Source organism: Pseudonaja textilis, chromosome 4 (assembly GCF_049901715.1).
Source record: "Pseudonaja textilis isolate UNSWEBS1 chromosome 4, rPseTex1.2, whole genome shotgun sequence".
Lineage (NCBI taxonomy): Eukaryota > Metazoa > Chordata > Lepidosauria > Squamata > Elapidae > Pseudonaja > Pseudonaja textilis.
Window position 1 is genome coordinate 56,650,487 of NC_141993.1, and position 25,968 is coordinate 56,676,454.

The window sequence follows — 25,968 nt, forward strand, 5'->3', positions numbered from 1 at the left end:
CTTACATTCTGTGATGATACCTCTAATAGCATAAAACATCCACATCTGCCTATCCCAGGTTCTTCGGAAGGATAAAAATGCCAAATCCAGCATGAATGTCTTGCTGAGTGTGGGACAAACTATACATCCATCCATCTATCCATCCATAAGAAATTAACCTTTTGTAAGGTATTTTGTTAGGACATAGCCCCGAAAACTAGCTTGTGCTTTAAATAGTACATGTAAAAATAAATGTGAACCATCACATGATAATTTTAAGGAAGACCTTAGCTGTTTTATTTTAAACATTTCCTGCCTTTAAGAAATGGTTGTTTCCCCTGCTCATAAATGCTTAGAACATATACAATGGTAAGAATTAAAGTCATCTGTACAAACTGATAAGTGAACAAATAATAAAGAAGGGAAAATACATAATGAAAAAAACCTCAGCAAATTTTGTAATGTGGCGTAGCAGGGTAGGATTCCGTTTGCCTATTCCTGGGAACATAGCTTGGTTATCTGAGTCCTCTACCAACAAGTAAACATTTGTATTATTTAAAGCAGGGGACCAATGAAATCAGTGAATACAATACAATACTAGAAATAAAAGGTATAATACTAAATATCAAAGATGCCTCCATTTATAATTATTATTTTTGTATTGTATTGTTTTTCCACCTCCTACTAGAGCATGTTTTACATGGATATAGAGTGACTTTCAAGTATTGCTGAGCTACATCTTTCAGAGTCCTTAGCTTATGCTGGAAATTGAATCCAGCAATGTTTGAGTTTCTGGATTTTTTGCAGGCAGGTTGGACTTACACTATAAGTATTGGATGAGGCCTATGAAACAAATGACTCATTTGTTTAATTGGATGCTCTTTATCTAGTTTTAGAGCTTGTATGAAAAACAATTTTAGGTGATATTTATGAAGGAATATTGAAAATTCAAAGGATACAAAAAAATTTAAGCACCACTGTTAAGATCTAGATCCAGATTCATTAGATCTGAATACAATATTACAAAATACCCTAAAAAGAGCTTGTTTAGCACCATTGATAACATCTTGATTAAAAAGAAGATTTTGGTTGGAACAAGAACCCTGAACTCAATTATTGCTGATCCCAGAATCCCAGCCAGCATACCACTAAATGAGTATTGGTGCGGTTTGCAATTCAGCAACTTGTGCGCTGCCAAAAGTTTCAAAGCACTAGAAATTTACTATATTATAAATTGATATGAATCTAAAATTAATGGTTAATTACAGCAATCCTATATGTGACATGAGCCAATTCATAGAATTCATTATGATTTCCTTTCATGGATCCATATGATGTTTCTAGACTTAATGTATGTTTGCTTGAAACTAAGAAGGAAAAATATACTCTAATTACCATGCTGTAGTTCAGGGGTGTCCAACCTTGGCAACTTTAAGACTTGTGGACTTCAACTCCCAGAATTCCTCAGCCATCAGCTGGCTGAGGAATTCTGGGAGTTGAAGTCCACAAGTCTTAATGTTGCCAAGGTTGGACACCCCTGCTGTAGTTTAATAAACATTGTGCTTGTGAGTACAGTATGTGTTAATGTTCTATATTTGGATTTCCTAGCTATAAAAAGCTTTAAGAGAAAACTGACCTTCAGCACCAGTTGGATTACTGGGTATATCACTGCTGTCCGTTGCAAAACAGAAGTCAAGAGACAGTTGAAACATACGTCCCTTATTCCTGAAGATGGCCAAAAAGTCTTTATCTCTGTGTGTCCTGAACAAGACATTAAACAGGTCGCAAGGGGGAGTGGGGGGGAGTTGACTTTTTCTGGAAAGGTTTGGGAAGGGTCTTGGAACTGCTTATTTCATATCTTAAATATCTCTTCTGAATATTATTCCCCTGACCTGTTCTGCTTCTTAAATCTCCATAATGTCTCAGATAAAAGAAATGTAATTTTGTACTTGAAATTATTCTTTTTTAAAAAAGTGGTGACTTACAAAGGATCAGGGACCAGGGTGGATGATGGAAAATGCCTATTTTAAAATAGAAACTGAATCTTTCTATTATGCATTGTTTTATTTATTCAGGAATACCAAAATAATTTGAAACATAAACTAATTAGCAGCATTTCACTTATTTCATCTTTATTCTGGAGAAGGATTTTTAAAAATAGCTGCTCAGTAATTTAGCATTTTGGGACAGCAATGTTAAACATGGGACATTATACATAACTGAAATGATTGCATTATCTGCTTGTACATTGTGGCAATTCTATAGAGTAGAATAATTATTTTTATAATGAACACTGGAGAAAAAGAATTGACTGGCTTGTGATTTAGTTATAAACTATATGTTTATACAGCTGGTCGATCAATATGGATTAAATTGTATTTTTAGGAAAATAAATGTACCAAGATATCATTTTACTACATAAAGCTGAAAAGAAATTGACTTTCCCAAAGAGTTACTAAAATTTTCAGAAAGATTTCATTATATGTATATTTTAAAAAAAAATCCAAAAGAAACAATGAAGTAGAATAGATTGTTGGTTCTACATGGGGAAAAGATTGCAAGTAAAATGAAGCGTTATAACAACATCATATATAGACCATTATGCATAGAAGCTTAAGAATCTAAGTTCCAAACTCATATAGCAGTCCATCAAGTATAAATCATCTATTATAAAAGAGCTCTCTAGGTCAAACTTGAATTACATTCTTTACAATGGTCAGGTCTTGATTCTAATTTCCTTTGGCTTTTGAATCTTACCAGAACTGAGAATAAGCTGCAAACTATAAAGTCACAATATATTGTATTAGATTCTGGCATTCAGAAATTATCAGAGAAATTTGACTTTTGGAATATGGTTCTAGAGCAAGATGAGATGTGGACGTCACTGCTAGAAGACAAGTAAGAAAAAAGAAAGCATTGGTTACTAATAAAAACTTTGGACTAATATAATGGCTGTCTGGTAATGGTATCACAAGTGTTCTTTTGGGTTAACAAACATGTAACTAACAATAACAGTTAATAGACTATTAACAAATGAATAGATTATTATTTTAAGTACCTTTTCCCAACTTTGTGCCCTTCCAATATGCTGCACTAACTTCAAACTCTCTTGGAAGCATGGTTGGCATCTGGGACTTCTCATACTGAGTGGAAATTCTCTCAGTTGTAATCTAAAACATCTAGAATACACAAGGGTGTGAATAATGCTAGCTTTAAGACTTAACAGAATGGCTTAAAAACATCAACAACTTTGTTTCCATTATGAAATGTTTATTCCAAACAGTTTAGTTCTGGAGCATTACCCAAATCTTGAAAAGAAAATTGAATTTTACATGCCTATTTTAAATAAATATTACTTTAAATGTTGGGAATTATATTAAATTAATAGAACCGTAGATATGTGGCTGAATTCCACTTTGATAGACCTTATTAAATATAAATATTACAGCTTTAGGCTGCAACCCTAAAGACACATCTGGAAGTAATTTTCATCTAAACGGCACTTACTTTGAAATGGAAATAATTTGTGGGCTTATTGATATAAATGGTAAAGGTAAATCATTTTTTTAAACATCTTTTTGCAGATTTAATTCTGTGGAGATAAACCTTTTCTATAGCTATATCTGTGAAACTATTCAGTGCCTACATTCTCAAGTGGTAGAAAGCATTCCTGATCTCGCCAGAGTATTGCCTACACTATCTTCTGTTCTGAGGAGGAAAGATAAAAACAAAAGAATTAAGTCAGCATGGGAATCGGCATTGGAGATATTGGGACTCCAAGAAGAAGATGTTAAAGTATTCTGTACATTTTTCATTACCTACAGCCAGGATGCAAATTACTTCCCTGATAAACTAAGGCAAGATTATACCCAAGACATCCAATCTGTTGTAAACAAAGTGGTGAATAATCAAGTCCTTCATCATAGCTTGTTGTGTGCTATTAATGTAGTGGAAAACAAGAAAGTTTAAAGATATATCTAAACTGCAAATATATTCTGAAACAATATTTTTTCCTCCAGAAATACATGAAACAGTCTTGTATAAGGGAAAATATTTAATTCAAATAGATTGAAAGATGTAAAATTTCTCAGTTTATGTATAATTGGGGCAAGCAATATTGGCCTACTTTACAAAGCTGTGGAACAGATTATGTAGATAATGTTTGTGAAGTGTGAACACCAGAAAGTACAATGTAAGTGCTAGACATTTCCACTTTGTGTAAACCTCTTTTAAAATATTTCCATTAGTTATTTACACCAAGACAAATTCCTTGTGTGTCCAATCACACTTGGCCAATAAAGTTATTCTATTCTATTCTATTCTATTCTATTCTATTCTATTCTATTCTATTCTATTCAGCAGAGGGAGACTGTAGTTACCATATATTTCATTTTGTTGTTTCCAATGTTAAATATGTCTAATTCTCAAATAGATGGAAATTATTTATTTATTTATTGATACCTAAGACCTAGTCTTGTGGATCTAGTATATTACATGTAACTTTTTGTGGCGCAAATCTATGAGTTTCTATCTGATGTAGCATGCTGCCAAATATTCAACTGAATAGAATAGAATAGAAAAGAATAGAATAGAACAGAACAGAATAGAATAGAATAGAATAGAATAGAATAGAATAGAATAGAATACTTTATTGGCCAAGTGTGATTGGACACAAAGATTTGTCTTGGTGTAAATACTCTCAGTATACATAAAGAAAAGATACATTTGTTAAGAATCAAGAATCATAATGTACAACACTTAATGGTAGTCATAGGGTACAATCAACAATCAAATCATATTAGGAAACAGTCAATATAAATCGTAAGGATACAACCGACAAAGTTATGGTCCTACAATCACAAGTGGGAGGGGATGGGTGATAAGGAGTGATGAGAAGATTAACAGTAATAGTAGTGCAGACTTTGTAAATAGTTGAACAGTGTTGAGGGAATTATTTGTTTAGCAGAACTGTTCTTGTGTCTAGTTCTGGTGTGCAGTGCTCTATAGCATCATTTTGAGGAAAGGAGTTGAAACAGTTTATGTCCGGGATCTGAAGGGTCTGTAAATATTTTCACAACCCTCTTTTTGATTCATGCAATATTACAGGTCTTCGATTGAAGGCAGGTGGGTAGTAATTATTTTTTCTGCAGTCCTAATTATCCTCTGAAGTCTGTGTCTGTCCTGTTGGGTTGCAGAATCAAACCAGACAGTTATAGAGGTGCAGATGATAGACTCAGTAATTCCTCTGTAGAACTGTTATCAGTAGCTCCTTGGGCAGTTTGAGCTTTCTGAGTTGGTGCAGAAAGAACATTCTTTGTTGTGAAATATCACTATCAAATGGCCATACTTGGTACGTAGAAGATTGAGAAAGTAGGAGTGTGTCCGAAAGATGATGGGAAACTATCCAATTGGAAATAAAAACCAGAATTGCTCTCTGATCACTAAAAAGATTCCAAAGAGGAAATCTCAAAAATTCCCCACTGAATTGACAGTGGATTCATATTTGAATGACAAAAGAAGAACTTTTGTGCAAACAGAAAACATGAACAATATACAAAACCAGATTTATGAATGATATAAACAGGAAAAAGAAGATAGGTATCTTGCTTTGAAAATTCAGAAGAAAATAGACAGAGAACAGAAAACAAGCAAATTGCAAAAAAGCTCCCCTGATAAGTATCATTTGCACCCTACAACATCTAAGGTAGTTGGGAAATACTCAGCTGTTTATAGCCTGTACATGAGTTTTTAAAAATTGTTTTCCAATTTCTTGAAAACTTTGGTAAGATATCTCATCATTCAGAATGTTTAGAAAGGCTGCAGCATCAAAAAGATGCAGGATGAAGTACTGATGTTTACCGTTGCAATGAATTGTGCCTTCCTTTAGAAAGCTCCATCCTATTTGTGTTTTGTTCAGCTTTATAAAAATGATATTTTTTGTTGTAGCTGGGTTCAATAAATCATTCAAAAGATAATCTGAAGGATTTATCTAAAAGTGAAAGTGCAATAAGTGAATAAAATAATTATTTTTCAAACCTACATTTAATATTCTTAACTATCTTTTTGGGGTTTTCATTTTTTGAATTGTTCTTTATTGCCATTATTGCATTCTGAAGAAAAAAATTGAATTGTCATTAGGTGCTTGTATTGATTTTCAAGCTAGTATTTGTGTATATTTCTTGAAATCCTCTGTTTTTTGGTCAATTTGTCTGAAATTCTTTGGTCATTTTTTTAGAACTAAAACACTTGAAATACTTGCATATATTATGGCTCATGCCTGCTTATTTTTAATTCCTAGAATCAGTATAGTTATGGATAAAAGCCATCATCTGAATTTATCAGTAATGTTCTCAGCATGAAATCATTTTACTCAGGAGGGACTGATTTTTTTGAAAAACTTGGAAGTTGCAATTGTTATCAAAAAGTTCTGCCAGTGATAATTTCAGTATGAGTTGATCATTTTACAAGACAAAAGTAATTTCCAGAAATTCTTACAGTATGGAAATACATAAATCAAAACACATGAATCTTAAAGTCTAGAAGATATAATCAAGTATATGTCAAGTATTTAATCTGAAGTATTGATTTAGTTCTCTTCCATAGATTGGAGAAGTTTAAATGCTCTCAGGCATTTAAACTGGCCATTTCACTGGCCAGAAACGTTTACACTAACAGTAGGATAATTTCTTAATCCTTCCTGCTTTTGTAGCAGTTCTTGATCCAAGTTGTTTCAAATACAAGTATCGTTTTCCTGTGTTGCACAGGATAGGCGGGACGGTATTCCTTTTTTAAACGGCTGTTTCCAATTCGTAAATTCTGCAATTTGCGCTCAGTTTTTCACCTCTCGCCATCAAACGGAATGACGCAGTTGGGAAGATCCCGGAGCTACACAATTAGGTTTCTTCGGTTTATATTTATTGCATTTGCAGCAATTGTCCCATAAGGTAAGGGGGAAATTTCTTTGCGTCAAGGGGAAGAACTTTGCAAAATTTTTGACAGGAGGCGTGAAAGAGGGCTAGAACGGAATTCCTCCGGCCACTAGAGGACAGTAATTGAAGTCTCCGATATCATTTCGAGAAGGACGACACACTTTCTCCTTTACATCATTACGTTTGATATTGAAATTGAAAGCGCGCAAAAGAATTGTGGCGCGGTAAATCTGCGCCGGCGCAATAGGACTGGCAAGCCGTGAGTGTTATTGATGTGATAGAGGTGGCAAGATGGCGGCGCTTAGGGCTTCTGCCGCCGCGTCAGTGTTGAAATATTGAAACAGTTACTCCTTATCACGGGTGAGGCGTGCGAAAACACGGCATAGGTTTATGAGGTTTGAGTCCGGTGCAGCTAAATGGGGGAAGGGGCAAGTGGCGCGGGGTCCAAAACGTTGTCTTCAAGGGACTTGGCGGGAGATAAAGGGGAAGGGACTCCGGTAGGCCGGCGCGGGAATGGGGGAAAAGAAGCCAAGGTGGCACCGAAAAAGAAATGTAACGGAGCGAACCGAAAGAGAGAGAACTTCGAGGAGGGAATGCTTCGAAGGAATTATACGGAAATTGGCTTCGAACAAGCAAAGTCAATGGGGGAAGCCAGATTCAATTTGAACATTATTCCCCTTCCACAAATGCCAATGTTGAAAATAAACCTTTAGTGTCATTGCAGTTGATTGTAATTCATCTGTAGTTTCTATAATAACATTTCAATATTCCATTTACCCAGTATTTGCACTTCTATCTGGAATTGATGTCTACTTTTTTCTTTTGCATTATTTGGTTTCCATAAAATTTTTCCTCTCATTTACTCTATTAAACAATATGGAACTGCATACTACCTGCATATATTGTTAGATACAAATGCTCTCGCATCCAGCCTAAAGATAAAGGTTTCTCCTTTCCACTCCTGTCCAGCTCTAGGGGCTGATGCTCATTTCTGTTTTATAATTGAGGAAGCCAGCATTGTCTGAATAGCAACAGCACTTAGACTTATATACTGCCCATAGAGCCTTAGGGCGCTCTCTGAGTGGTTTACAACACTGTCATCCTGGGTCCTCATTTTACTGACCTTAGGAGGATGGAAAGCTAGGTCAACCATGAGTCACGGTCAAGATAAAATTCTAGGCTGTGGGCAGAATTAACCTACAATACTGTATTCTAACTACTGTGGCTCCATGGTCATAAGTTTATCATGACTACGCTGAAGAACACTTACCTTCCCACTAAATTCTATTCGTTGCATGCTTTCAAACTACTAGGTTGACAGGAGCTGGGGCAAGTAATGGCAGTTTCTGCTACTGCTTGGTCTCGAACCCAGGCTGTCAACTTTCCAGCTGACAAGCTCAGTGTCTAACTGCTGACCCATCACGCTCCCATACATCCAATCTAGAAGCATTGAAAAATTGTTTTAGTTGAGAACTGCAGAAATGAAACTGATACCGCTAGAATTCCTAACAATGCTTGCTGCTCATTAACAAAGAGGCATTTGAAATAACTGCTAGTTTATGTGCTTTCCAGTGAATGTATACTGGTTTAATTTAAGAACTAATTTTTACATTTTGCAAGTAATTATAGTCAGGTTGATTCTTCCCTTTCCTTTTTAGAGATTCTTCAGATTTATTAAAATTAAAATGTGCAAACATCCGGAATTGTGTCTTGTTTGTGACATAAAATGGTAAAAACTAGGTCTAGACCAGGAGTCAAACTCCAGGCTCTCGGGCTGGATCCAACCTGCAGGGTGCTTAAATCCGGCCCACAGTGCCTCTGGCTGCAAAAATGGGTCTTGTGCAGTCCCCCTGCACCTCGTTTTCACTTTCTATGGCCTCCTGCAGCAGTCTGCCAGCTGAAAGTAGGCCCAAAACAGGCTAAAAATGGGCCAAAAACAAGCTAAAAATGAGCCAAAAATGGGGCACATGGCCCTTTTTCGGCCTGCAGAGTGCTGCAGGAGGCCGGGGAGGATGAAAACTAGATGCAAAGGGGCCACACACGGACCTCTGCCCTGTTTTGGCCAGCAGAGGGGAACTACAATGCTGATCCGACCCTCGAAGAAATCCAGTTTGACACCCCTGGTCCAGACAGTTGAGAATTTTTTCTTTTTGTGTAATCACAAGAATAATTTCCATTGCATGGTTTCAATATAGGTTTGAAGAACAGACCTTCCTCTTGCCTGAGTAATACTGATGTTTTCAAACTATTATGTACTTTTTGTCTTTATAGAGATGAAAGCACCTATTCCTCAAAAACAAGAAATTGTGGTAGAACCCGGACCCTTATTTGGTGGTAAGGGTTTTTTTATGTTTACATTTCCATTCACTTTGCCATTCATTCATCCATTGTGGGAATCTATAGAGCTTCTTTCATCTGTGCTTACAAAACTCCTGTTAGTATGTTGATACAGAATGTAGACAGCACACTTTTAAGTAGTTGAAATTCAGATCAACTTGGGCCGATCCTTCCACCTGATCTGGCTTCTTGCTTAATTTGATGTTCCATTGAAAACTCTACAATAAGTATTGAGTCCAGGATTTTTTTTAAAAATCCTCCCATATTGACCTTGTCAGTAGTGGTGTTTGCAATCCTTGCTTAATGTTCCACTAACAAGAGAGGCACAAGTACACAGCTTCTGCCTGTGAAATGAGCCTTCGGTTGGGGATGGGCCATCTGGAGAGCTTTCCCATATTTTTGCTCTGAGAAGAAAGTAGAATGCACTAAGGCTAGTGGTCGTTTCCTCTTGTTCCCTCAGTTACATGATGAGGCTTTTAATCTAAATGTTCTGCATGCCACCGTATTTATCTGCCCTTGTACCTCTTAAGCAAATGCTGAACTAGGAAATCAGACACGTATAACATGAGCTTCAAGTTAGAGACAAGCAGAATGTATGAAAATTAGTAATGAATCACAATTTCTGTCTAAAAAATTAGTTCCACCCACATAACAGTTCATTTTCTGAAAATATTTTCAATTAGTATCAGATGACTTTAGTTCAATTTAGAATAGTCTGTACTGGCAAAACTGCTTTTAATTAGGCTATAAGGAAATAATCGGGTAACTGTCTTTTTCTTTAAAAAAAGTAGTTGATACAATTGAATTACATAATTGTGAAGCAATATCTTATAACTTCTGTAGTTTTAAGTATCCAGAAATACCGCAGGGGAATAGGAAGTTGCATTGGGAAACAATGTATTTGCCTAATTTAGTACTGCCTAATAATAATGTAATATGTGAGGACATTCCTTACTCATAATTCATACATTCGTTTTTATGCTTTTTCTATAGAATAGTATTGTACTATACTTTTAGTAATAAAGTTTAGGTATCAGGTAACATTCATAGATTGTATGAAAAATGATCTAACGTACACAATGCTACCTTTTTACTGATCTTAAACAAATAATGTACTACATATTTTTTGCAGATGCTGATGATGTAGTAACAAAATAATTTTCCTTCCTGGATTGAACATGCCAAAAGTATCAGAGACCCCATTTTCCTTGTCTGACTGCCATTGTAATATTTGCATGGATATTTTTGTGGAACCAGTCACACTACCATGCCACCATACTCTTTGTAATGCCTGTTTTCAACTTACTGTGGAAAAAGCAAGTTTGTGTTGCCCTTTTTGTCGTCGGCGTGTCTCATCTTGGGCACGATATAACACTCGCAATAACACTCTTATTAACTTGGAATTATGGGAAAAAATTAAGAAACATTTTCCAGAAGAGTGCCAACGCAGAATTAATGGACAGGACCTAGAAAATTATTGTAAGTAAAACATTGCACTAGCTTGGTTCACATATAGGCCTGCCTTTGGTGTTCATAAGTTTATTGTAAATTTTTTAAGGAAAAAAAGCAAGAAAATTTGATACTTAATAATTCACTTGGTGGTCTCCTTTAACTTTAAGAATATAACTGATAAGAGTGATACATTTCTAAGGTCATAGATTACTCTTCTTTGTGGAGTATGGGCAAATAGATTAGTGCAGTATAGGTTTTTAGATTTGTTGAATTATTTGTTAAACTAAAATAATTTAGTGATACAAATATAAGTCACCATTGTTAAAGGTCAAATCTTTTTGTTTTTCCTGGATAAATGTCCAGTGAAGCTTTATTTTTATTTTTTTTTATATACTGTATATATTAGACATACTAAATTGCAAAGAACCCAGGTTGATTGAAAAGGATTGTATTTAAGTGCATGGTTTCATATATATATTATGTTAAATTGCAACTTGTATTCTTAATTGTATCATAATAACCATATTTTGTCTCGTCTCTGCTTTGTTTTCTGGTCTAGTGCATATGCCGCAACCAATACACTGCTTAAGTAAGCCTGGAGAATTAAAGAAAGAATATGAAGCTGAGATCACTAAGGTAAAGTAGAAAGTTGAATGGCAGTTTTGCATAATAGGCAGTTTTGCAAGGGATCATAAAATCCTGAGTAAGACCAGGATTGAGATTGTTTTGGGGCACTAAATGCTTACTCACTAAGCCAAGCCAAAATATAGAAGTATTGAAATAAAAAAATGAAAATGCTCAATCTATAAAATAAAAGAACGTTAAAAATAATGATAAATTTTTTAAATAAAAGTTTTATTTAAGTTTTCACAAAACATACAAATACAAATAAAATATCTTTTTTTGAAAACAACATAACCTCGGGTTATCACTTCTCCATACAGACATAAACTCAATACATACTTATCTTATACATTCTAATCCATATCTTATAACTATTTTTGCAATTTTTTCAATAGCTTTTCCCTTTCTTTACTTCCTATAGCCTTATTTTAAATTGTCTCATTCCTTTCTTAATTCAATTGCATATCTTTTTCTAATTTTTAAAATCTTTCTAAACAATGTTTTTATACTTTCGTCTGTTCTGTTTAAAATTTCATATTATCTTTTCTCATAAAACAAATTTTCCTCTGTAATTACTAGACTGAAAAGATACCTTTGTATCTTTTTTCAAATCTTGTTTAAAAATTTAATAATTATAAATTATTAATGATAAATAATGATAAATTTTGGGGTTAGGTGGAAGCAGAACGCCGTGCTCTTGAGCAAGAAGAGAGCAAAGCAAGTGAAGAATATATTCAAAGACTACTTGCAGAAGAGAAAGAAGAGCAAAGGTTAACAGAAGAAAAGAAAAAAAAGATAGCAGACCAGTTGCTATTAGATGAAATGTTGGCCCAAGAACTGAGTTTAAATTTGGTAAGTTTAACCAAAATGACAGCTAAATAGGCTTAGTTAAATCTTCCTGTTTTCTTAAATGGCATTTTGAATATTAGCATTGAAAGAGTACTTAATCGGAAGCTTTTTCATTTTTCTTCTGTAATCAAGATAGATGTAAAAAATGCTATCAGATTGTTAAAAGATTTACTTTTTTACTATCTGTAGCAGATTATCAATTAGATTTCTATCCTGACTTTCATTTAGGAGCGTACGTTGACATATAAGGCACTCCCCCCATTTTTTTTCCCTACAGCAGCAATTTGGGAGCTTGGAAAGGGTGAATGCTCCAGATTTACCCACTGAGGATCTGTACTGAAGGTGGATTAGAACCTGAGTCTCCCTGGTGCCAATCCAATGCCTGACCATTACTGTTCACTGAGAACAGGGTGTATAAAAAAAATCAGGCCCCATAAACGATTTATTATATAAAATTACACTGAACATTTGAATTTTTTGTAATTTTCTTCTAAACATTTCCTTGTTCGACACATGACTATTTTCTCTGATGCTTCAAATTCTAACACAAAAGTCTCCTTTAGATCATGTCTTGACCTATGGAGTCTGGCTTTTGGTACACCAAGTGTGTGTGTGTGTGTGTGTTGTGTGTCTTAAAATTTTAGTTAACTTCTTAAATAACTAGCATACAATCCTAGCTGATCTGATATAATTTGGATATATTAAATTAATACTACCTATTTGGGATATAAATGACTATGCTTATTTTATTTTTCATTACGATTGCTGTTTCCAATTAAGAAATTATTTATTCATTAGAAGTTGAGAACACCCCATTCCAAAAGTAATTATAAAAGAAAAATATGAACATTCAGACAAAGGCACATAAATAGTTTGCTGTACAACAAATGTCGTCCTTCCTTAAACCTGGATTAAGTTAGATAAAAGCCAATATAATTTCCAATTGACAATCTGTCACATAAATTGGTGGGTGATGCGACTATGATAGTATTTTGGTACAGTAGGCAGGAAAGCACTGTTGATACAAAAAAGACATTTTCTGTGTTGAGCCTGAATACATATGTATACAGGGGATGGGAGTTGGTTTTTATTTTTTATTTTGTTTTTTTTGTTTTGTTTTTTCCCCCAAATTTTGTTCTATTATACTTTACTAATTTATTTGATTCTTTTTGTTCGTTTTTTATTTTTTGCTTTAAATATGGTTTTACATTGGGTAAGTCACCTCGAGTCGCCATGGGCAAATAGGTGACAATATAAATTGAACGAATGAATGAATGAATAAATGAATAAATAAATTTCTTAAAATGTAGGATGAATTGTGCACATCACCACTGGAGTATTTGTAAAGCAGCTTAATATGGTGTTAAAATCAGATGGTGACAGTCGCATTCTCAGTCCCATTCTATTTCACAGGCTTGTTGTGGGAAAAATTGATAGAAGTATCAGGTATGTTCACTGCCTTGGATTATATATTAAAAGATCAGGAAAATAATAATAAATAGCAATAGGCATACCATATTTTTTGGTGTGTAAGACACACTTCCCTCCCCCCAAAAGTGGATGGAAATGTCTCCGTATTATACAGCAAATGTTGCCGAAGCCACACCCACCCTTTGGCTCCCCTCTGCTTTCCAGCAATTTGCCTCCTTGCAGCAAACAGCGAGTCAGCTTCAGCACAGCCTGATTAGCACAAGCAGCTGATTGTCAGTTGGATCAGCTGTTTCAGGCTGCAGGGATTCCAGAGCCTATTGCTGCCTCTGTGTGCCCCATTTTTGGCCTCTGCATCCCATTTTCAGCCTCTGCATGCCCTGTTTTTGGCCCATTCCAGGCAGCAGGGATCAGAACTGGCAGAAAAAGGGACACGCAGAGGTTGTAATGGGATGTGGAAGCCAAAAATGAGGGGCGCGGAGGCGGAAATAGGCAATGGCGATCCCTGCAGCCTGAAACAGCTGGTTGACGGGAGGCAGATCCAACTGACAATCAGCTGCTGGTGCTTAATCAGACTTCGCTGAAGCTGACGAGGCTGTTTGCTGCAAGGAGACAAATTGCTGGGAGGCAGAGGCAAAAAAAAAAAAATTCTTGTTTTCCTTCCCAAAAGCTAGGTGCGTCTTATACTTCAGAGTATCTTATAGTCCAAAAATACAGTACTTTTTATTATGTGTTTTTTTTTTTTTTTTTTGGCACTGAAGAACAGATCTGTTGAAGAGTCTGTTAAAAGCAGTCCGGTACCTGGCCCGTCCCCTTCTGATTGCTGCAAAACATCGAAAACCAAATCAAGCAATTATGGTGATATTAAGAAGTAAGTAAAATTCGGTTACATAGTCAAAGTTAGATTAGTACAGTATATGCAGATTTGTATCGTATAAATAGAGAAATTTGTCATAAGAGTTTATAGGTTTTTTTTTTACAACTGATATTTCATTTTTTTGAAAACTTCTCAAAAAAGTTTCAGAAAGATGCATTAATTTTGGCAGGCAGCAAATTCTTTCATTTCAATACATACTTTAAAAAATTCTAAAAAACACTTTGGATTATGTGGTAATATAGTATAAAATATATTCTGGATATCCCAGAGGTGCTTTTTGAAAAGGCAACTGGACTTTGTTTTTCTTAGAAAAACAAAGTTCAGTTGCCTATTCAAAAAGCATCTTTGGGACAACAATGACCTGGATGACAGAATTTCCATAGATGTTCTGGATATCCATATAATTAAGTCCTAATAAAACTTTATTTGGGAAGATAGAACCTAATTTACTAGGCAAATCATGTTCATAAAGCAAAGAGCTATTATCATAGTTTACATTATTAATTACCGTTCAAGTTTAGATATAACATTACACTGTGATTACAGAAACCAGAGCTGCTGGTTTTATTGCAGCTCTGCTGGAAGAGAAAGGGAAAGAGTTGCTAATAACCTCGTTTGTGTAACAGTAAATCATAATTTAGGTCTGCAGTGATTGTTGAGTTGTCTAATTTTATCTAATTGTCTAATTTTAACTCTTAGCAACAAATTTAATTTTAACTCTTGAGGTGGGTTCTGAGCCTAAGACAGGACCAATAGGTCTTCCCACTACTAGTTCTGTGCTTTAATCACTAGGTCAAATTGTCTTTCACTTTTAAATTAGCCATTTTATTGACTGATTTATAATAATTAGACAGTTGAGCTTTAATACCTTATGAAACAGTATTGTGCTAGAACCTGTTTATAAACATTGCAACTACCGGTATATGTTTTGCTTTATAAAGTCTGAATTAGTGCTACTGAAGGATGAGAAGCAAAATGTTTAGAATAACCTGAGGATAACAAGTTCTCATTTATTTAAGAGATGTACCCTAATCCATTCCATAATATGCGCTCATAATAGGCTTTAAACATCACCACCTTGAACTCACTTTATTTGTGAGTTATTTGTGAAACATCAGCACCTTGAACATCTTTCTTTATTACTTTAGTCATATTTATTCAATTTCTATCCTATCCTTTCATCCAAGAACGATCCTTAGACAGCAAACAATTTTTAAAAATGTTCAACCAATTATAGAAATAAAATACTAAAAATAAGTAAATTGTATCTGGATAACTTTTTGGAGAGTAGAGCAGGAACAAGTCACAGTTCCTAAATGCATATACAGAAATTCAGACTAACCCAGTGAAAAGAAGTAGAGGCTTAGGATTACATATTATATCCGCTTTTCTGAGAAATGAAGTAAAACCTATGCTACGTTATATTCAAAAGTAAATATAACATATAGCTTGTTATTTGCAAGCTATAAAAGCTTCATTTATCTATTTTCTTTTGTGTTGTTTTTAAGGTATTTATCTCCAAAGTCTTGTGGTTTCTTTCCCCCAAAGTTGCTATTAGGAGAATTAAAAAAAGAAAACATTGACTCTCTTTCTGAGGTAGGTACATGTATTGGCATTTCTATATAACACTATATAATTATAGAAGTTAAATTCTATATAATATAGAATATATTTCTATATAATACTATATAGATTGAAATAGCAATAGCACTTAGACTTATATACGACTTCACAGTGCTTTACAGCCCTCTCTAAGTGGTTTAAAGAGTCGGTATATTGCCCCCAATCCAGGTCCTTGTTTTCCGACCTTGGAAAGATGGAAGGCTGAGTCAACCTTGAGCTGGTGAGACTCGAACTGCCAAACTGCAGATAGCCTGCAGTCAGCAGAAATACTCTGCGGTAATGCATTCTTACTACTGTACCACCACTGGTCATTAATATACATTGTTATATGATATTATATAGATACTATATACATTTCTATATAACTCTCTTTTTCCCTCCCTTTCTCTCTCTCCCGAGGAAAGTTTTAATTCTCTGAAATTTTTACCTGAAAGTCAAGTACCATCAAATTTTTAATGTTCCAATGTTTCATGATCATAGTCATCAAAAATCATTTTTTTTCCTATACAAAAAAGTGCATGATGGATATTTTGACCTTTGTTTTTTTTTCCAGGAAAGCATTAAACCTAAAACTCACTTTACTTTGGAAGATGACAAAATAAAAGATGATATAACCATACTATCTCCAGAGACAATCGGAGAAGGAAAAATGCCTAAAGATTTCCCTTTAGAATCAACAGACTCTTATTTAAATATATGTACTACATCTGAATTCAACTGTCATGGCTCTGAATTGTCATCTTCTTCCAGGAGTCAGTCAGAGGAATGTGTTACTAATAGAGAGGACCATGAAGCTGATTTTTTCTCAATGAGCAGTGGTTCCAGTAACAATGACTTTGGAAATAAAAATTTTACAGAAAGTACATGCTTGCTGAAACTTCACAAAAATGACAGCAATGAAGAAATCCTTATTTCTTTGACATCTAGTACTCAACTGGACAGCAAAGATACAACCTGTGAAGAAACAATGGTAATGGGAAACTATCTAATTAAAAATAAAAACCAGAATTGCTCATTGATCACTAAAGAGATTCCAAAGAGAAAATCTCAAGAATCTCCCACCGATCGGACAGGGGATTCATATTTGAATGACAAAAGAAGAAGAACTTTTGTACAAACAGAAGGGAAAGAGATGGCCGATATACAAAAGCAGATATATTTGGAGGAGCAGCTTTACAAACGATATAAACAGGAAGAAGAAGATAGGTGTCTGGCTTTGAAAATTCAGAAGGAAATGGACAGAGAACTGAAAACACTAAATCGCAAAAAAGGCTCCCCTGATGAGTATCATTTGCGTCCTACACCATCTAAGGCAGCTGGAAAATCCCCAGCTGTTGGGAAGCACTGCAAACTCTTAAAGGCTTCAAACAGCCAGACAGAAATAAATCGACCCAAACCACAGAGACGTTCCCACAGTGAGAATGAGAAGACCTCTAGCAAACATCAGACAAAACCATCTGTGAAAAATAGAAATCTGAGTTGTGAACTCCGCTCTGATTTAAAGGATGTAGAGTTGCCAATCAAACAAAGGACGATTATCCAGATGTTTAAGAAATCTGCAACAAATTGAAACATTTCACCCAAACCACTGTATATTAATAGAAAATTTTGAAAAAGCTACTCTGAAAAACTGGCATATATTTATCTCATCTAGTATTAGCTGTTTCCAGAATTAATGTGTTACTTGTTCCAGAAACAGTAGCATCTGTTCTGTGCCTTTTTCTTTGAATTCTTGTGTCTATTCTTTAATATATAGATGGTATCAATTACTCTCAATTTTAAGTTGTACTGAATAATAGTTGCTGAGTTGTCATAACCATGCCACTGTTGTCTGTGATAAATGCCAGTGATAAATGCCATCTTTAAGACAGACATATCATAAGATACATTCTTATTTTTCTCTTTGCTGGAATTGTATTTTTGCCTTACTAGTAATGTGGCTTATGGATTTCACAAGACAACAAATCAATTTTCATTGGAATGATTTTGGAATTTTAAATTTGATATTTTGTAGAAGTATAAGAGGCACCAAAGATATTCAATAAGTAAATCACAATTATTTTCAGTTCTTGAAAACTTTGGTAAGATATCTCAGCATTCAGAATGTTTAGAAAAAATAGTAACAATAACAAAAAAATGCAGGCTAAAGTACTGATGTTTACTGTTGCAGTCAATTGTGTCTTTAGAAATCTCCATCCCATTTGTTTTTTGTTCAGCTTTATAAAAATGGAAATTTTTGTTGTAGCTAGACAAATATATATATATAAATAATCTGAAGGATTTACTTAAAAGTGACAATATAATAAGCAAATAAAATAATTATTTTTGAAACATTACATTTAGAATTCTTTTCTATCTTTTTGGGGTTTTCATTTTTTGAATTGTTCTCGACTGCCATTATTGCATTCTGGGGGAAAATGGATTAGGTGCTTATACCCAAGCTAATATTGGTATATTTCTCAAAATCCTCTGGTTTTGGGTCAATTTATCTGAAACCTCTCAGTCATCTTTTTAAAACTAAAATCATTTGAAACTCTTGCATACATCATGGCATGTGCCTGTGCATTTTTAATTCTTAGAATGAATATAGTTATGGATAAAAGCCATAGTCTGAATTTATGTTCTCAGCATGAAATCACATTTTTACTCACAATCAAAAAGTACCACCAATGATAATTTCAAGATGCTGGGACCATAATTTTATATGGCAAAACTAGCTTCCAGAGATTCTTGCAGTACGGAAATACATAAAATACATGAAAAGCTGTGTAAAAGATGTAATTGATAAGAGTATATGTCAAGTGCTTGGTTCTTTCCTATAGATTGGAGGAGTAAAATGTTCTCAGGCAGCTCATTCACTTTTACACTAATAGGATGTGTTCTTGATTCCTCCTGCTTTTATAGTAGTTGTTATAAAAAACAATAGTTATTGTTTTCCTTTGTTGCACAGGATAGGTAAGCCTGATACTCTGTTTTCCTACTGGCAAACTACTGTTTTCTGCATTAGAATTCTATGGAGCTTCGTTTAATAAGTCCTCGTATTTGCGCTCCAGTTCACGTCTCGCCATCAAGCGGAATGGCGCAGTTGGGAAGACCCCGACGATACACACTTAGGTTTCTTTGGTTAGGTTAATTGCATTTGTAGCAATAAGGTAAGGAGGAAATCTCTTGGGACAAGGCGAAGAAATCTGCAAAATTTTTGAGAGGAGGCTTGAGACAATTGTCAATCGCCGGGACGGAATTCCTCCGGCCACTAGAGGACAGCAATTGAAGTCTCCGATACCATTTCGAGAAGGATGAAACGATTTTTCCTCCTTTACGTCACGCTCTTCATTACGCTTGATATTGAAATTGAAAGCGCGCAAGGGAATTGGGGCGCGGTAAATCTGCGCCTGCGCACTAAGACCGGCAGGTGGCGAGTGTTGTTCGGTGATAGAGGCGGCAAGATGGCGGCGCCCGGGGGCTCTGCTGCCGCCTCAGTGTTGAAGGGGTTAATTCAGCAATTCACCGCCATCACGGGTGAGGCGCGCGAAAACACGGGATAGATTTAAGAGGTTTGAGTCCGGTGCAGCTAAATGGGGGAAGGGGCTTGTGGAGCGGGGTCCGAAACGTTGTCTTCAAGGGACTTGGCGGGAGATAAAGGGGAAGGGACTCCGGTAGGCCGGCGCGGGAATGGGGGGAAAGAAGCCAAGGTGGCACCGAAAAGGAACGCAACGGAGCGAACCGAAAAAGAGAGAACTTCGAGGAGGCAATGCTTCGAAGGAATTGTACGGAAATTCTTTTGTTGGAGTGAAATAAGACCAGTTCTCCCCTTCGCTTCGGCGACCACAGTGTGATATTTTCCAGGAAGAACCAGACTTGTGGTTTGCTGGCTCTGTTTATGGTAGACGAAGAAATAGATGGTAGTTCCGTCCCTCGAAATACCAGTCTGTTTCATGCTCAAACTGCGAGAAGACGAAAAGGGATCGTCATCCGCCTTACCTGGGTGTCTGTAATGTAAATTTAAAGTCGGAAAAAAATAGAAATCAGCAGAGGTAATAAGTCCAGCCAAATTCCCATTTTAAAGGGCCGGTGGGAACGTTCTGGCCTCGGGGGTTAGAATTGTAAAAATAAAATATTCCCGAGGAATTTTTGCGTTTATATTTAATCTCCGTTCTGATTATATGAAGGTCCCAAAGCATGGATATTACTAGAAAACAACTGTTGGGTGTGGGGAAAAACAGTTGTCCTGAGGGATGGAGGAGAATCCTTAATATCTAATATTCTGTTTTGAACAGCAGCAGATCCATGCCAAATGTCTAATCATTCTAGAATTAAAAGAAAGGACTGATTGTCCTTTCTTGTTTGCTATTTAATCAAAAGGTGGTGCCTCTAAAAAAAGCAGTTTCATTCAGTAAGGATTACAAGCCTTCATGGACAAATGCTTGACGAGATACCCAATCCTTTTTAAATCCTATTCAGTTTATTAAAAATATGGCATGACGCTTTCCAGAAATGTATTTTCTTGACTGAATTCTGAATGTAAGTGATGTTCAAACGCTTCAGTCAGATTTCAGAAAGGAGCTTGGTTTAGGATTGGAGTGCATGCAGAATTTCTAGACCCAGTGCCTAATACCTTTGTTGGAATAGAAAATATTATTTGGTGAAGTACTGGAGAACTAGTAGTCACTATTGACCTGAGGAAAATAGGAGGAAGGAGAATTGTGTGTGTTCGCTCCCTTGAGTTAGAAGTCTAATTTTTTCTATAAAGAGTTTTATGTGTTATTAGTGAATATAAAAAGTCCCATTCGTTTAAGCCTTTCTGAACTAACTGAAGGCTGGAATGATATCTATACTGATAGTTGAGAGTAAATTCCATTAAGCTTGGTAGAATCTATTATTGAATTAGCATGCATAGGAGTGCTCCGTGAAGATTACAGGTTAAGACCACAATTGAGCCCAAAATTTCTGTTGTTAAGAGAGACATTTGTTAAGTCGATTTTGCCCCATTTTACAATCTTTCTTGCCACAATTCACTGCAGTTGTTAAGTTAGTAACACAAGTTAAGTGAATCTGGCTTCTCCACTGACTTTGCTTATCAGAAGGTTGCAAAAGGGGATCGGATACTGCAACTGTCACAAATATTAATCAGTTGCCAAGCCTCTAAATTTTGATCACATGACCATCGGGATGCTGTAATGGTTGTAAGTGTGAAAAACAGTCATAACTTACTTTTTTCAATGCTGTTGTAACTTTGAACAGTCACTAAATGAACTGTTGTAAGTCAATTACCTGTATATGGACAGTTTTATTGGTGCTGTAAAACATATTCCAAAAAAACTGTTACATGTTTTAGAAGCTTTCATTGTATTTTATTTCTGTTGCATTCAACTCAGTTCCAGTTGAAATCTTTTTTTCTATGTATTACTGTTATCCTGTTATTTCTGAGAAAAAATGTACTGCACTAAGTTTAACTGCAGTAGTTTCTGGAAAAGGAAATAACATGAAGTTAAATAGTTAATATTTCAGATATAATTTAATATAGATGTAGAGGCCCTTGTATATTGTTTTCCAATAATTTATAATCGTTGTGGTGATGTTTTGTTGAGAAAGAAGGAAAGCTAAATGTAAGAAGCCTTTTTTAAACAAACCAAAGCAAAAACACAAAGTTTTCCAGGTGTTTTATACTACAGTTCCAATCAGTCAAAGCCAGCATGCTTCATGGCAAGTGATTGTAAGAGGTGTAGTCCACGAACTGAAGGGTACCCTACAGCAATGATGGTGAACCTTTTTGTTGTGTGCCGAAAGCGCGTGCGTGCCAGCACCTACAATGCAATGTGCCCCCCCTGTGCATGTACGAACAACACTCCCGCCCTGTTCCCTTACCTGCACTGCACATGCGCGTACCTCCCAGCTGATTGTTTTGGCCTGTTTGAGGCCGTTTTCGCCCTCCCAGAGGCTCGAGGGAAGCCTCTGCAGCCTCGGGAGACCGAAAAATGGGCCTTACGGAAATACCGGAAGTGCCCGTTTTCAACCTCCGGAGGGCCTCTGGAGCCCAGGGAGGCTGTTTTCGCCCTCCCTGAGGCTTGAGGGAAACCTCTGGAAGCTCGGGAGGCTGAAAATGGGCCCATTGAGGCACTTTTGGTATTTCCAGAAGGCCCATTTTGCAGCCTCTCAAGGCTGCAAAGGCTTCCCTCGAACCTCCGGGAAGGCAAAAACAGCCTCAAATGTGCCAAAAATCAGCTGGGAGGCATGCGCATGCTCAGTGCAGGTAAGTTTGGCTGGGGCTCCTGTGCCCGCACAAATGGCTCTGTGTGCCACCTGTGGCAAGCTTGCCATAGGTTTGCCATCACAGCCCTATAGTCTACCCTTTTGGGGTATAGTTGGATCAAAGGGAATAGAATTATAGTTGATGGTTTTAACACTTCCCCCCAAGCTATTATCAATAATTATTACTGTTGTTTAATTGTACTGAGACCTCTTTTTTCATTCTTTAAAAATATGGTATGAAGATTAAGCCTGGTCAAACTTTGAAGCAGATAAAACTCCTCAAACTTCTTGTGTGTTTCTGGTTGCTTCAGAATTAAGATAATATGAGACATGCATATACTCCAGAGTCCTCCATAGATGCAGTCGTGTCGGGGTGGGGTGGGGTGCGGAAGTGTTTCCAGGTTGAAAGGATTAGATTGTTCTCCTTGGACTAAATGTCATAGGAATACTCCATTGAATACTCCAAAGGATGTGTGAGAGGAGATAATGACAGAGTATACTAAAATCTGGCAAAGAAAATTGTATTGAAATGGTTTTATTATTGGTAAACTACACACACACACACACACACACACACACACACACACACACTTTTCATCATGCAAAAAAGGGAAAATTATAGAATTAAGATGGCCCATATTCTAGACTGGCCTCAGACACAGAAACTAGTAAGTGACCTTAGGCCATGGTCTCTCAGCCCTAGTTGAAAAACTTCTCAGAAAAATCTAGCCAAACCACCTCAATATTATTTCCAAGAAAATTGTAGGATGTCTTCATAAATCATTAAGAATACAAAAGCAACAAAACAGAATAAAGTATTTACATGGCTGGATTGTCTAGTTTTAATATATAAAATATTTAGTCTATTGGAAAAATACATTATATACACTTTATTAATATATTTTTTCTCTTTCTTTTAAAGCTTTTGTTGAAACTTAATACAGTTTTCATTGTGTCATAGGTGCCAGTGAAAGTGCAGGCAAACATATGCTTGAAGCATGTAACAATAATCTGGAAATGGCTGTAACTATGTTCCTTGATGGTGGAGGAATTGCTGAAGAACCCAGCACTAGTTCTGCAAGTGTATCAAATCTGCGACCACATACAGAGTACGTAAAGAGGATAATTAAATTAGCTTTGAAATTTGTACGTATATTTCAGATATTTTTGCTTTTAAGTTCTTAGTTTTTCTTATGCAGCTGCTTCTATTGTTGCTCTGGGTATTTACTTAATCATCAAAACTTTTAAAGCACAGGTCCTTTGTGAGACTTGTATTACCACTGCTAATTAATAAAATTAACAGAGACCAGTATAATGATTCCAGCATAATGATTCAGGCAACATCTTTCTAGTTTATCTGGATTCTTTTGAATTTTCAGAGACTAAGGAACAAAATAAACCTGCAGCATAAATTCTGCTATTCCCCACTTGACTGATTTATATGGCTGGGTGGGATATGTGTGGATGGATCTGAGAGGTAGATGATACTTTACTGCAGACAAGATTGATGCCTTTAGTCTTGAAGGAAGCAGTATTGTGTCTCCTTCTAAAATGACCATTTCTTGATCCAATTGTGTGATACAGCTACTGGCTGAACTCCGATGTTCTCCTCTCTTGGGAAGGTTTTGGAGAAAGTACTAAATCTTCAGTTTCACAGATCCTTATAGGAAATAGAATTTATTGGGTCTTTTGGGGCGGGTTTCAAATCAAGGCATGGAATATTAAATAGTTTATTTAATATTTTCTTATGTAAGTAATTTTTTATGGAATTGGTGAAGTACAAATAAAAAACTTAATTATGGAATTGCATTCTATATAAATTTCTTTTTTTCTTGCTAATTTGTGCTTGACTTATCTTTTATGTTCTTCATACCTATATTGAAACATTGGCAATGTTTCCCTTTGCACGAATACCAATCTTGGAAACTAGACCTTCAGTGTCATTGCAGTTGATTGTAGTTCATCTATATTTTGTATAATAACACTCCAATATTCCATTTGCCCAGTATCTGCACTACCATCTAGAATTGATATTTTGCCTCCTTTTGGGGGATTATTTTGTTTCCATAAAATTTCTCCTCCTTCATTTGCTCTATTAAACAATACTCAATTGCATAGCACCTGCAAATACTATTAGACACAAAAAGCTCTCACATCCAGTCTAAACGGAAAGTTTTCCCCTTTCCAGTCTTGTCTGACTCTGTGGGGACAGAGTTTATCTCCATTTCTTAGCCTACGGTACCAGCGGTGTCCAAACGACGGACAAGTAATGGCAGGGCAGGTCTTGGACTTGGGCTGTCAGCTTTTCAGTGTCTTTAACCATTGAGCATCACTCCCCCATGCATCCAGTCTAGAAGGATTGAAAAATTGTTTTAGTTGAAAACTGTAGAAATGAAGCTGACACCACTGGAATTCCTAACAATTGCTTATTGCTCATTTGTCAAGAGGCATTTGGAATAATTGCTAGTTTATGTGCTTTCCAAGGAATATATACTGGTTTAATTTAAGAACTAATTTTAATATTTTTCAACCAATTGTAGTCAGGTTGACTCTTCACTTACCTTTTTAATAAAGATTTATTAAAATGAAAGTGTGCAAACAGGTCAGAAATTTTGTCTTGTTCCTGACATAAAATGGTAAAGATTAGGTCCAGATATTTGAACACTTTTTCCTTTTGTGTAATCATAAGATAATTTCCATACATTCTTTTCTTATTCCTCATAATAGTTTGAATGCCATTGCATGGTTTCAATATAGGTACGAAGAACAGATTTTCCTCTTGCCTAAGTAATACTGACATTTTCAAGCTATTATGTGCTTTTTGTCTTCATAGAGATGAAGTGAGGGCACCTATTCCTCAAAAACAAGAAATTCTGGTAGAACCCGAACCCTTATTTGGTGGTAAGCTTCTTTTTTATGTTTACATTTGGTCTTCAAAGAATGAACAGAAATTCTACGTTGTCCTTACAATGAAGATGGTGAGATCTTATAGTATGAAAAATATGCATAACAGACAACTTTTTTTAAATACCCACTAAAATAGTCTGACATTATTTTTATTAGTTCATTCCTGTTACTGCTTTTATTTTGTAAATAAAAAACTGAGGTAGAGGAGTATTAATATCACTATAATAATTCCTAATAAGATTCTGTTTAAGAAGATATATATTTCTGTTATGTACAGTAGATTTTTCTCTGGATTTGGAAATGACAGTGTATATGTCCTGAAAGTATGGTAATTCAGCCTGGAAAATTTGGGAGTCTTTGTGTTTATTATCATAAGTGAGTCTTGGATTTGTTTATTTTTTTTAAAAAAAATCTGATTATGCTACACTAGATTATGACCCAACAAAGTAATAGGTTATACCTTCGTGCAGTCAGACACAAAATAGCTTGTCATAATAGAATGGATTTTATAATTATATCTGTTTTGAACATGTATCTCTTGGTACGTAAAATCTATGATACATGCTATGCTCTATTAATACAGAAAGCATGGGGATAAAAAGTCCTGGCATCTTTCCACCAGAGTGATTAGGAAAGAGCCACCTATCTTTTGGTTTATTCTTTTCAGGAGTGCATTGTAATAGGAGGTTGGGTAGAATGATTATATATTCTTCT

The 25,968-nt window shown here is 35.6% G+C and overlaps 3 protein-coding genes across 6 annotated transcripts in view; all 3 read left to right on the forward strand.

Moving 5' to 3' along the window:
- The first annotated feature begins 1,463 nt into the window (after positions 1–1,463).
- Positions 1,464–6,018, forward strand: SMCO1 (single-pass membrane protein with coiled-coil domains 1). The gene is made up of 3 exons (XM_026701430.2): positions 1,464–1,760; positions 2,740–2,877; positions 3,564–6,018. The coding sequence occupies exons 1-3, from the start codon at positions 1,711–1,713 to the stop codon at positions 3,946–3,948; spliced, it is 573 nt and encodes a 190-aa protein (XP_026557215.1). The 5' UTR covers positions 1,464–1,710; the 3' UTR covers positions 3,949–6,018.
- Positions 6,019–7,169: 1,151 nt separating this feature from the next.
- On the forward strand, positions 7,170–18,434 carry RNF168 (ring finger protein 168). 2 transcript variants are annotated; one of them, XM_087933122.1, is made up of 8 exons: positions 7,170–7,268; positions 9,104–9,242; positions 10,378–10,724; positions 11,257–11,333; positions 11,997–12,173; positions 14,360–14,469; positions 15,984–16,071; positions 16,652–18,434. In XM_087933122.1, the coding sequence occupies exons 3-8, from the start codon at positions 10,424–10,426 to the stop codon at positions 17,666–17,668; spliced, it is 1,770 nt and encodes a 589-aa protein (XP_087789248.1). In that variant the 5' UTR covers positions 7,170–7,268; positions 9,104–9,242; positions 10,378–10,423; the 3' UTR covers positions 17,669–18,434. The 2 variants fall into 2 exon arrangements, with proteins under 2 accessions (XP_087789248.1, XP_026557205.1); XM_026701420.2 differs by having other exon boundaries at positions 9,180–9,242.
- A 1,047-nt stretch (positions 18,435–19,481) lies between these two features.
- Positions 19,482–25,968, forward strand: part of UBXN7 (UBX domain protein 7) — a 32,249-nt gene continuing 25,762 nt past the window's right edge. The window contains exons 1-3 of one of the 3 annotated variants that reach the window (XM_026701423.2): positions 19,482–19,617; positions 23,309–23,456; positions 25,181–25,248. In XM_026701423.2, coding sequence (XP_026557208.1) covers positions 19,545–19,617; positions 23,309–23,456; positions 25,181–25,248 — 289 coding nt within the window. In that variant the 5' untranslated portion in view covers positions 19,482–19,544. Of the gene's footprint in view, positions 20,133–23,308; positions 23,457–25,180; positions 25,249–25,968 lie in introns of all 3 variants that reach the window. The other 2 variants (XM_026701424.2, XM_026701425.2) reach the window with 2 other exon arrangements.